This window comes from Cornus florida, unplaced genomic scaffold (genome assembly GCF_030987335.1).
Source record: "Cornus florida cultivar Cherokee Brave unplaced genomic scaffold, ASM3098733v1 CherokeeBrave_3.0.0_Hap2_Chr10, whole genome shotgun sequence".
Classification (NCBI taxonomy): Eukaryota; Viridiplantae; Streptophyta; class Magnoliopsida; order Cornales; family Cornaceae; genus Cornus; species Cornus florida.
This window is the reverse complement of record NW_026775580.1, coordinates 39,039,216-39,051,874: the sequence shown is the minus strand read 5'-3', so window position 1 is coordinate 39,051,874 and position 12,659 is coordinate 39,039,216. Positions and strand designations below refer to the sequence as shown.

The following is a 12,659-nucleotide window of genomic DNA, read 5'->3' as shown; positions in this document are numbered from 1 at the left end:
CTCTTATGGTCCACATCATCCTGATTTTGTGATTATTTTAAGATTCACTCTAAGATTCTACACCAGCACAGGCGCACACTAGCATTCATTTATGGGGTACATGCTTTGTTGATTATTGAATTAGTTATATCCCAATTGGGATGGTAGTGCATTGAAAGCTTTCATTTTGATAAAGGTGGATAACAAACCCTTTTCATTGAGTAGCCGGGATTCTAGCCTCATCAAGCATTGAACTTCTCGCACCGAAAGGTGGAGGGCCCAAACTCTAGGTTAATAGTTGAACTTGTTTTTACACAAAAATAAATAAATAAATAAATAAGGTCCACTCGATTTTTTTTAGGGATAGAAAAAAAAATCGAGTGAAAAGAATAAGCGCACCTAGATCAATAAAGCTTTAATAAAAGGTTCACTCTTTGTCTTGACGATCGGTACTAGATTTGTGTGCTAGTTTCAGGGTAAGGATGTTATATTTTCTTTAGTTGGCTTAGATAGCAACATATTTGATGTCGGTCCACTCAAAAAGGATTCTAGAGTTGTTTTGATTTGCTTGATCATTTTCTTGATGTGTGGAAGACCATACTTGTTTGCTTAATGTTGAGACTTTGGGAGATTGCTTGGAAATGATTGAAAAATTGCATACTTGAGGTAGTTTTCTCCCAATGCTTGTTTGTAATATTGGTGCCTCTTTAGTGAGAAAGAGCTTAATGTTTGTGGGTATTATTTCTGGAAACTCTCACGAGACTTCACTCGTCCACTAGGGGTAACCTAGGGGTTTAAAAGGCTTGTTGCATACGCTATATGCAATCGTGTTCCCTACGAAAGTGGCATTGTCCATTTATTGCTTTCTAGTTCATAGTTGTATAGTCGTTCATTTCAATCATTTACTTTGTAGTTCATTGCTAGGGACTAGAAATATTTAAGTTTGGGGGTGTGATGAGCACTGAAAAATGAGCATTTAAACCTCTTAAGCTCGAGTATTCTAGGACCTTTATCTATCTTATTTTCATGTTTTAGACTAATTCATATTATTGCCCTTTTCAGGTACTTATCCCCAAAATAAGTCAATTCAGCCAAATTAGAGCATAAAAGAAGTAATCGTAAGCTTAATGGAAGAATGGAGCAAAGTGGTGGAAAACAGCAAGCTTCGATCGATCAGACATATTTTCGATCGATCTCACATTGATCGATCTAGCCCTGCCAAGATGGATCAAACCCCTTGTCCTTATCCTCAAGAATTTCCATCTTCGATCGATCCAACTTTCTTCAGATCGATCGAACTTCCTTGATCTTATCCCCACCTACCACTTTTGTCTTTTTCCCAAAATATCCCAAAAATATCTTAGATTTGTCTTATTCCAAAAAGGCGCCTCTAAGGATTGATCGATCTACCCTTAGTTCGATTGATCTGGCCAGAGTTTGATCAATCTCATCTGAATTCAATCGATCAAACCTCCTCAAGTTTGAAATAAAACAGAGTCCAGCTTATCAAAAGATGGCTCGTAGTGCAATCATTGAGAGGACCCTAGTGCACGAGACCTGATCATTGGGTGTGACACTTGAGCTACCTATATAAGGATTTTGAGCCATTTTTACATATATCTCATATCATATCATAGATATCATATATTATCTTGGAGAGGAGGCTAAAGATTAGAGTGACATACACTATTTTGGAGTTCTTCCATTCTTTTAGGGTTTCCATCAAGAAGAAGATCAATCCTACCATGGAGATGGCTCTTGAGGGTTGGATGACTATATCAATGAGTGGCTAAACATCTTCTTGGGGCTAGAGTAAGCCCTAAGCATGCCTTCTAGAGCTTGATGTTTTGTATTCTAAGGGTATTTGTGTTGTAATCTTGTCTTGACATTTGATTTATATATGAATCTTCTTTCTACAATGATTTGTGTTGTCTAATACTTTCAATTGATCATTTCATTCAATTCATATGTCTATGTATGCTAAAATAGATGTTCATGTGTTTATCTCTTGCTTTTATGATATTGATGCATGTCTATGTGTGTTGATGCTATGAATCTAGAGATTGTCAAGACATAGTGCTTAAATAGAATACTCTTGTGGTTTGTTTGATGGTTCATACTCATTTCTTGATGGATTGTGCCTCCACCTTAGTTTAGTTAGTTTAATTTTCATGCCTCTAGCTTAGTTGTAGTGTAGTTGCCTTATTTTCTTAGATGTAAGGACAATCCATGCTTGTTGTTTGATGTTCCATACTTATGAATGCAAGTAGTATAATTCTCTAACTTGTTAGTGTGTTAATTGTGAACTTAAAGGAATGAATAATGACTTAGTTTGATATATTGTTTAATTCACTAGATTGTTTAGACAAGGTATACTTAATTAGTCAATTCATGCTTGTTGATTCAATCAATCACACCTCTTTGTATTGCAACATATATTTTTCCTCATTCATTACACATTGAGTATCTAAAATGGTGATGTTTAGTGATGACCTCTAGATCCCAAGACCTCTCTCTCTTATTTTCTACCCTTTATTTATGTTAATTGCTTTGTATTGAATTTATTTACATTGTAGTTTAATTAACCAATCAAAACACCTTTTGATCACTCGACCAACTAATCTAACCTTGTTTCCATATTAACGTAACCCCCAATCCCTTGGGACAATCCTTACTCACCCTAGCTATATTAATAGTTAGAGGTAGTAGTGGCACTTTATAAATTTAAACTTGGCCACACTTTCATTACAATTTGGGGTGTTAGGACACAACCACACCATGATATTTTTTTTTTTTTAAATTACGTATCTATTCTATATGATCTTTATTTTTTCAAGTTTTAAAACTTGTGGGGGATTGTTAGAGTTATAAGAGAAGTTTTAAAGCTTCCAACTCTAGAATTTCTATTGGTTGGAAATTCAAAAGTCCTTAACTAATTAACTGCAGATGATAATAATTAAATTGAAGGAAATTAAATTAAATGTTGTAACTGTTAATAACGTTAACAGTAATTTAACCAAACGACACATCTAGGTTTATACCTGTTGATGAAAAGACGTGATAAATTCTATTAATATGTAGGTTTTGATTAGTGGAGAAATTAATAGAACAAGTTATCTTCTACTCTTAGAAAAACTATTGTAATTATATTCTCTCTGTAATCATATAGTCTACTCTTACTATATATATATATATATATATATATATATATATATATATATATATAATCTATTTCTCTGGCGAAACGTGACATCAAAACTTGGTGAAAGCTTCTCTGTGATCGTGCGCATAGGGAACGATTGTAGTTGTATCTTGGAGTCTTTGGTGGATCGTAATTACCTGCGCGTAAGGGAGACTTCAAAGGCTTTAGGATAGCGCATTTCATGCCTCTCCATCTAACAAGCCAGAACTATCTTTCTCTGTTTTGATCTGTTTTCTGTTATGATACAATTATATTTGTTGTTTAATTATTTTTAAGTATTAATTGTTTTATTATAATTACTCTCTTATTTTGAAAACACCATTTCCATTCCATAAATAGAAGTATTTTACAATCTAAAAATTAATATCCCTAACACATACTTCTATCAATTAATTAACATACTTGCCTTCAAAAGAAAAACATATCATCATAATCATCCACGAAATCTCAAGATATCGACTTGTACACATAGCATGCTCTTTAACAAATTTAGTATTTCAAATATACACCCAACAACATCAATAACATAATTTCTTCACTAAGCACATAAATATCATTTCAATTTCCAAAATCATCATTTTGAACATATTTAGCATGAAATCAAAACAAGAAAACTCAAAAGAAGTCAAAACATAATGAGTTAGACATCCCTAACTTAACAAAGCAACTCCAAGCTCCTAGATCCCGAACTCGAATCTCACCAAATGCATGCAAGACCGGTACCAAAACATAGGCCTTGAAAAGCTCTACAACCTTGCTAACTACGGCTTGGGTCAAATCCTTCTCTAAGATATGGACATCTAGAGAGAAGGGAGAGGATTATAGAGAGGAAAAGAAGTGAAGAGAGAGAGAGGGAGTGTGTGGCCAAAAGAGGAGGAGAGAATGAGTGACCCAAAATGAAGCCAAGTCATTGGCTTCTAACACCTTCCAAGTCAAAAGTCAAAAGAACCCCACATTACCAATAATGCCCTTCAATGATCATCATAACTACCATTATGCCCCAAAATATCTCCTCTTCACATAACCACACCAAAAACCACATAACAACTATATATATCTTAAATAATTAACTAGTAAATGAAATAAAATAGAAAAGAATATCGGGACCCACATGGCATGCAAACCAATGTGCAAAAAATAATTAAAAAAATAAAGTTTCATAAAAATCACGAAATGTTACAAAGCTGTACTCATTGTTGTCTATACGATTAATCGAGTTCCATATCATGTGATTAATAACCAGTCACCCTATGAATGTTTATATGGTATCCTTCAAGTTTTTGAATATGTTTGTTTTGTCTTACTTCAGCCTCACTTGGGCTCATATTCATATTTTTTTAGGTTACGAGATTAAACACAAAAGATACAGGTGGTGGGATCCTTATTCCAAACGTCTTCTCATATCTTGTCATGTCATCTTTTGGGAAGACAAAATGTTTTTCTCCATGTCAAAATTTCATCTACCATCTAACTCTCATACCTCTTTATTCACAAATACTTCTGTTGGACAATTTCCTACTGACTTTGCTAGAGGATCTTCCTGCAAGCTCACCAGTATGGTCTCTCCAGAGTTGTCTGCTCAAGTTGATGGTCCTGCTCTTGATTCATTTGGATTCTCTCATCTAGAGACTCATTCATCGTTCTTTTTTCTTGATGTTGATACTACTGATACTATCATTTGTCATTCTACTCAAGCAAGAGCACCACTTACTCATCTTCGTGATTTTCACTACTTTTCTACCATTCTTTCTCACCATAAGCCTCGATCTTATTGTGAGGCTAGCTCTACCCCTCTTCGGCAGCAAGCAATGGTAGAAGAGTTACATGCATTGGATAAAACTCACACATGGGATTTGGTTAATATCCCTTTTGGTAAATTTACTTTAGTGGTGCAGCGTAGTCGTAAAAAGTTGTTGTCCGGCAACTGTAGTAGTGCAAAACCATGAAGGAAAGGGATTTCTAGCAATAAACAAGCAAAAAATGGAGACGTAAGCAACATAATTGAATTTGGAACGTAAATGGGAGAGTTCTAGGGCAAAAAAACATGAGAGAAACTCTAAATCTGATTTTCTAGAATAAAAAAACTGCATACAAAGTCTCTTTATAGACTATTTATACTAAGGTTATAGTAGCCCTAACATCCTAGCCCTTGATTACTTCAATAAGTAATAAATCCTAACCCTCCAAAATATATTAAAAAAAAAAAAAAAAAACTTGCATGACTGTCACATGACTATTAAAAAAAGACTTAGATTATAACAATCATCTATCAATTAACATAAAACCTAAAAAATTCAAATAAGACACATAGAAAATAAGTAAATAACTAAAACCCTGAGATAACTAGAACCTAAGCCTAGTTGGCTAGCGGGCCCAATTAGTCTTTGAGAGCCTTGTAGATGCTCCTACATTAACTCCACCCGGTTGGGAAAAATTCAAGTTTGACGAGAAAGCCTGCACAACTTTAGCATATATCTCTGGATCAATTCTTTCAGCAATTCTTCATAAATCCAAGTACTATCACTATAAGGTTTACTTAACCATTTCACTAGAAATTGCCTATACCGGTTACTCCTTAATTTCACCTCTTTAAATCTAATAGATCTTTGACAACATCCGGATGCACTTTTGGAAGGCACTTAAGTTGTGCCTCTGGTGAAACCGATTCACCATCAAATCCTTCAAACAAATACAGATCAAATGCATTGAAGATTGGGCTTATTTGGAGGTTAAGTGGCAGCTCTATCAGGAACGCATTGGAGCTAATTTTCTTCAGCACTTTGCATTACCCAAACTTCTTTGACTTTAGTTTATGGTAAGTGACTTTTGGGGATTTTTCCAGCTTCAAATGCACCACAACCATGTCACCCTCTTTAAAATCTTTGACTTTCCTGGCTGTTGTTACATAGGATTCATTACTAGCCTTTATCGCTGTCCTTAGTTCTTCATACCCTCCTTTAATATGATCTGCAAATGCCTCTCCATCATCACTCACTTTTACCTCTTGTGGTAGTGGAACTAGATCAAGAACATGTTGAGGTTTTAGTCCATAAGCAGCTTCAAAAGGTGTCTTCTTTGTAGATCTATTCACGGAATTATTGTATGCAAATTAAACTTGTAAACCATCGGCTGAAACAATAAAGCCTAGAAACACAACTTTATTGCACAGAAAATAGCACTTTTCATACAACTTCTCCTTACGGAGAAACTCCATGACTTGGTCTAAATGGACTAAAGGCTCTTTACTTGTATAACTATATATTAATATATCATCAAAATAAATAACCACAAATGAGCTTAAGAAAGGTTTAAGTACCTTTTATTATAATTCGCATAAATGTGCTAGGAGCATTAGATAGTCCAAATGGCATCACTAACCACTCGTAAAGTCCATTTGGAGTTTTGAAGGCTCTCTTCCTTTCATCACCACTGCTTATACGAATATGATGATACCCACTTCTCAAGTCTATTTTGGAGAACACCTTGGACCCCACTAACATATCAAGTATGTCCTCTAATCGAGGGATAGGAAACCCGTATTTTATTATAACGTTGTTGATGGCACGACTGTCCACACATATCATCCATGATCCATCTTTTTTTGGTGTTAGCAATGCTAGAACAACGCATGGACTCTTGCTCTCATGCACAAAACCCTTAACAATCAAGTTTTCCATTTGCCTTTAAATTTCAGCTTGCTGTATGGGTAGAATTCTATAAGCAAGAAGGTTTGGTAAAACTGCATCCGGCACAAAGTCAAAAGCATGTTGAATACTCTTCATTAGTGGCAAACCTATTGTGGTTTGTGGAGTCTTATTAATTTTTTGGAATGTTTAATTATATAGAAACTTCAACACTGCTGAATTTTAAGGAAAATTCAGTTTCCTGATCTGTTTTAACTTCCTTATTGGTTTAGGAAAAATTCAGTTTCCTAATCTGATTTAACTTCCTTATTGGTTTTGGATTCTACAAAAGGCAAGTTCTTATAGGACAAGTTTGGGGACTCTGTAAATATCAACTCTAATCAGATTTTAAAGTGTGTGAGAGTTAGAGATAAATTTGTGCCAATACAAGAGAGAGCAACTGAGAGAGATTGGGAGATAATTGTCCATTATAATTCTTCATCTTCTTCATAGTGAATTTGTTCAGTGTGCTCCATAGACATGGCCCTAAGATTTGAGTGAACCATGTATATCTTGTGTTCTTGTGTGTGATTTTTTTTTTTTTATTCTTTGTGATTGCTTGTTTATTCCTTGAATAGTGTTGTTTATTTTGCGTTTCCGCCACAACAACTGGTATCAAATCCGGTTGATTGTGCAGAGCAACTCTAACAACTGGTATTAGAGCCTTTGGTTGAAAACCTAAGGCATAGAAGGTGTTTGACGAAATTCTGAAAGTTTTTCGATCAGATATGTCCATTTGAGTGGGAGTAATGGCATCAGAAGATAAGACATCCATATCTATGATCGAGATGTTCGGTGGCGCAAACTTTGATCTCTGGAAGATACAAATTGAAGACCTTTTGTTTCAAAAAAATCTGTATCAACCTTTAGGAGAAAAGCCAGGGGAAACAAAGAATACAGAATGGGAATTACTTGATAGGAAGGCTCTTGGCACCGTCAGATTGACGTTGTCAAAATCAGTTGCCTTTCATATCAAGAACGAGAAGATAATGAAGTCTCTTATGGCAGTCCTTTCTAGTATGTATGAACAGCCTTCTGTAGCGAACAAGGTGCACTTAATTAAGAAGTTGTTCAATATGAAGATAGTCGAAGGTGGTAAGTTCATCGAACATCTAAATGTGTTCAACGAGACAGTTGGGCAATTAGAGTTTGTTAATATCGACTTCAAAAACGAGGTCCGAGCACTGCTAATTCTAGGGCAGTTACCAGAGAGTTGGAGTGGCACAGTTACAGCGATCAGTAGCTTTGCAGGGAAGACCAAGTTGAAGTTTGATGAAGTTGTGAGCATGATTCTGACTGAAGAAATCATAAAGCAAACAGTAGGGGTTTCCACCAGTGGTTCGGCATGAAATTTTGAAAGCTGAGGCAAGGGTTCAAATAAGAAAAAAGGCAAACGGTAATAGAAACAAAGGTAAATCCAAGTCAAGGAATAAAAGGACACAGTCTCAAAATTTTACGAATTCCACAGATCTCAGTGATGTTGAGTGTTGGAATTGTGGAAAGAAAGGACATTACCGTGTTGATTGTAGACTTCCAAAGAAGGGAACTGAAGAAAAACTTAAGCAAATGTTGTCTCAGAAGAATCAGATGATACATTGATATGCTCTTTGGAGAGTAAGACGGAGTCATGGGTTTTAGATTCCGGCGCATCGTTTTATGGCACCTCAAGCAAAAAGCTATTTAATAGCTATAAACTGGGTAACCTTGACAAGGTGTATCTTGGTAATGATCAGCTTTGAAGCGTCGTCGGCAAGGGTGAAGTGCAAATCAAGTTGAATAGGTCAGCTTGGAAGTTAAAGGATGTGAGACACATCCCTGACTTGAGGAAGAATATGATTTTGGTGGGACAATTTTCAGATGAAGGTTTTGTTACAACTTTCAATGAAGACTCGTGGAAAGTTTCCAGGGGTGCTATGACCATTGCACGTGGTAAAAAATATGGTACTCTCTACACAACTACCAGTGCTTGTGGGTCTATAGCAATTGCAGAAAACAGAAAAGATCACAACCTTTGGCACCAGAGACTAGGTCATATGAGTGAAAGGGGGCTCAAGATTATGCCCTCAAAGGGGAAACTACCAGGTATACGGGCAATTGATATTGACTTCTGTGAGAGTTGCGTGATGGGCAAACAGAAGAGGGTCAGTTTCAAGAAGAGTGGTAGAGATCTCAGAAAGGAGAAACTTGAGCTAGTTCACACAAACGTTTGGGGCCAGCCACTATCTCATCCATTGGCGAAAAATCCTACTTCATGACTTTCATTGATGATTACATGAGGAAGGTATGGGTTTATTTTTTGAAGCACAAATTTTAGGTATTTGATGTGTTCAAGAAGTGGAAGGCTATGGTGGAAAATGAGACAGGTTTGAAGATCAAGAGGTTGAGGTCAGACAATGGTGGTGAGTATGAAGACACTGGATTCAAGAAGTTCTATTTTGATAATAGGATTAGATTAGAGAGGACTGTGCAAGGAACCCCACAGCAGAATAGGGTAGCAGAACAAATGAACCGAACATTGATAGAGAGAGCCAGAAGCATACGTATACATTCGGGTCTACCCAAACAGTTTTGGGTAGAAACAGTCAATACAGCATCCTACCGAATAAATCATGGACCATCAGTGCCTTTGGAGCATCGAATACCATAAGAGGTATGGAGTGGCAAAGAGGTAAATCTTTCATAGTTAAAAGTTTTTGGTTGTATTACATATGCGCATATTAGTGACCATGCTAGGGGAAAGCTCGACCCCAAGCCACTAAAATGCATCTTCGTTGGGTATGGCGGAGATGAGTTTGGTTATCGACTCTAGGATAATCAGAACAAGAAAATCATCAGAAGTAGAGATGTTATTTTCAATGAGAAGGTGATGCACAAGGATAGAGATGCAGCACAATTAACTAGTCTTATATAGAGTAAGCGTAAGTTTGTTAAGTTGGATGATGATCTAGAGAGCATTGAAGTGGAGTAGACAGATAAGGGTTCTTGGCCAGAACTCACAGAGCATAGTTCACCACAGATTCCAACCCCTATGCCTGCACCTAAAAGGTCTACGCGACCTCATGTACCGAATAGGAAATATTTAGATTATATGTTGCTCACAGATGATGGTGAGCCTGAATGCTATGATAAAGCATGTCAGGTTGAAGATGCTAGCAAGTAGGAGTTTGTAATGGAAGATGAGATAAAGTCCCTTATCTCCAACAAAACATGGGAACTAGCCAAGTTGCCCATGGGGAAGAAAGCTCTTCACAACAAATGGGTGTACAGGGTGAAAGAGGAATATAATGGTTCCAAATGATACAAGGCAAGAATGATGGTCAAAGGCTTTAAGCAAAAGCAAGGCATTGACTACACAAACATTTTTTCCTCGGTTATGAAACTGAGTACCATTCACTCAATTTTTAGCATTGTTGTAGCAGAAGGGTTGCACCTTGAGGAGTTAGATGTCAGAATTGTTTTCCTCCATGGTGACCTAGAGGAGGAGATTTACATGCAACAACCGGAGAGTTTCTCAGTCAAAGGGAAAGAGAAACTAGTGTGCAAGTTAAAAAAAAAAAAAGCTTGTATGGTTTGAAGCTAACCCAAGGCAGTGGTACAAGAAGTTTGATGGTTTTATGAAGCGACATGGCTACAACAAGTGCAATACTGACCATTGCTGCTACTTCAAGAGGTTTAAGTCAAGTTTCATTATCCTTCTACTTTATGTTGATGACATGTCAGTGGCAGGTTCTGATTTTGAAGAAATCAACAAATTAAAGAAGCAATTATCTAGTGAATTCGAGATGAAGGATCTTGGTGCAGCAAAGCAGATTCTTGGGATGAGGATTAGCAGAGACAAACAGAAAGGTACTTTACAGCTGTCTTAGGCTGAGTACGTTGAACGGGTTCTGAAGAGGTTCAACATGAATAATGCTAAGGCGGTGAGTACTCATTTAGCTAATCACTTTCGATTACCTCAAGATCAGTGTTCGAAGATAGAAGATGAGAAAAACTTCATGGCTAAAATTCCATATGCCTCAGCTATTGGAAGTTTGATGTATGCCATAGTGTGCACAAGGCTAGACATTGCATATACAGTGGGAGCAGTAAACAGGTTCATGAAGGATCCGGGCAAGCTACAATGGGAAGCAGTAAAATGGATATTGAGATATCTACCGGGTATGACAGACAGATGCTTATGTTTCAAAAGGGGTGAAGTGAAGCTACATGGTTATGTAGATTTAGACTTTGCTAGTGAGGTGGACCACAGAAGAAGTACTACAGGATATATGTTCATGGTGAGTACAATTGCAGTTAGTTGGGTTTTGCAAATACAGAGGATTGTAGCGTTTTTCTACTATAGAGGCAGAGTATGTGGCGATGACAGAGGCCAGTAAAGAGATGATTTGGTTATAAGGTTTGTTGACAGAGTTGGGATTCGAATAGGTGAATAATTTTTTGTACAGTGATAGTCAGAGTACGATACATCTGGCAAAGAATTCAGCATTTCATTCAATGACCAAGCATATAGGACTTCGGTATCACTTTATCAGATCTTTGTTAGAAGATGGGGTGCTGACACTTACAAAAATACTTGGCACCAAGAATCCGGCCGATATGTTGACCAAGACAGTGACCATGGAGAAACTGAAGTTGTGCGTAACTTCAATCGGTCTTCTAGCTTGAAGACAGAAAGAAGCGCACCGATATGTATGAGACATGCATGAGAAGAAGATGAAATGGGTTTACAAGTGTTCCAGCCTCCAAGTGGGAAATTGTTGTGGTTTGTGGAGTCTGATTAATTTTTAGGAATGTTTAATTATATGGAAACTTCAACACTGCTGAATTTTAAGGAAAATTCAGTTTCTCGATCTGTTTTAACTTCCTTATTGGTTTAAGGAAAATTTAGTTTCCTAATCTGATTTAATTTCTTTATTGGTTTTGGATTCTACAAAAAGCAAGTTCTTGTAGGACAAGTTTGGGGACTCTATAAATATCAACTCTAATCAGATTTTAGAGTGTGTGAGAGTTAGAGATAAATTTGTGCTAATACAAAAGAGAGCAATTGAGAGAGATTAAGAGAGAATTCTCCATTGTAATTCTTCATCTTCTTCATAGTGAATTTGTTCGGTGTGCTCCATGGACGTAACCCTAAGATTTGGGTGAACCATGTATATCTTGTGTTCTTGTGTGTGATTTTTTTTTTATTCTTCGTGATTGCTTGTTTATTCCTTGAATAGTGTTGTTTATTTTGCATTTCAGCCACAACAACTGGTATCAAATTCGGTTGATTGTGCAGAGCAACTTTAACAAAACCTTTGGTAAATAATAACTAACCAACTCTTGGAACTCCATTAGTATATGCTGAATTTCAATTGTATACTCATCAAATTTTGAAGGCTGGTCCTCTTATACTTTCTTAACAACACACGCATACATAACTCCCATCTCCTTGTTCTCAAGTTCAAACTTGTGGGCTGTCAAAAACCCATTAACTTTGGTTGCCTTAAACTATCTCCAATGCAAAATGCCATTTTGGGCTGCCAAATCTATATTTTGAAAAGAACTACAGTGTCAAAATGCTATATTTTAGCAATTCTGCTCCAATGGTGCATTTCATCCAAAATGCTATTTTTTTACACAATCACCATTTTTTTTTTAACTACCATTCTCAACTACCATTCTTTTTCAACTACTATTTCCAACTACCAAACCAACAATTATCTATTCTTCACAAAAGTCCTTCATGGACTACAAGAAAATTTTAATGGGACATAAGATTAGATCTAGTTGAAAAGAAGACAGAAATCTTCACA

At 36.4% G+C, this 12,659-nt stretch overlaps 1 protein-coding gene across 1 annotated transcript; it reads right to left on the bottom strand.

The window, feature by feature from the left end:
* Nucleotides 1–5,966: 5,966 nt before the first annotated feature.
* On the bottom strand, nt 5,967–6,858 carry LOC132277510 (uncharacterized). Its single transcript, XM_059779363.1, has 3 exons — nt 6,560–6,858; nt 6,370–6,435; nt 5,967–6,264 (listed from the first exon to the last, which is right to left on the bottom strand). The coding sequence occupies exons 1-3, from the start codon at nt 6,856–6,858 to the stop codon at nt 5,967–5,969; spliced, it is 663 nt and encodes a 220-aa protein (XP_059635346.1).
* Nucleotides 6,859–12,659: the final 5,801 nt, after the last annotated feature.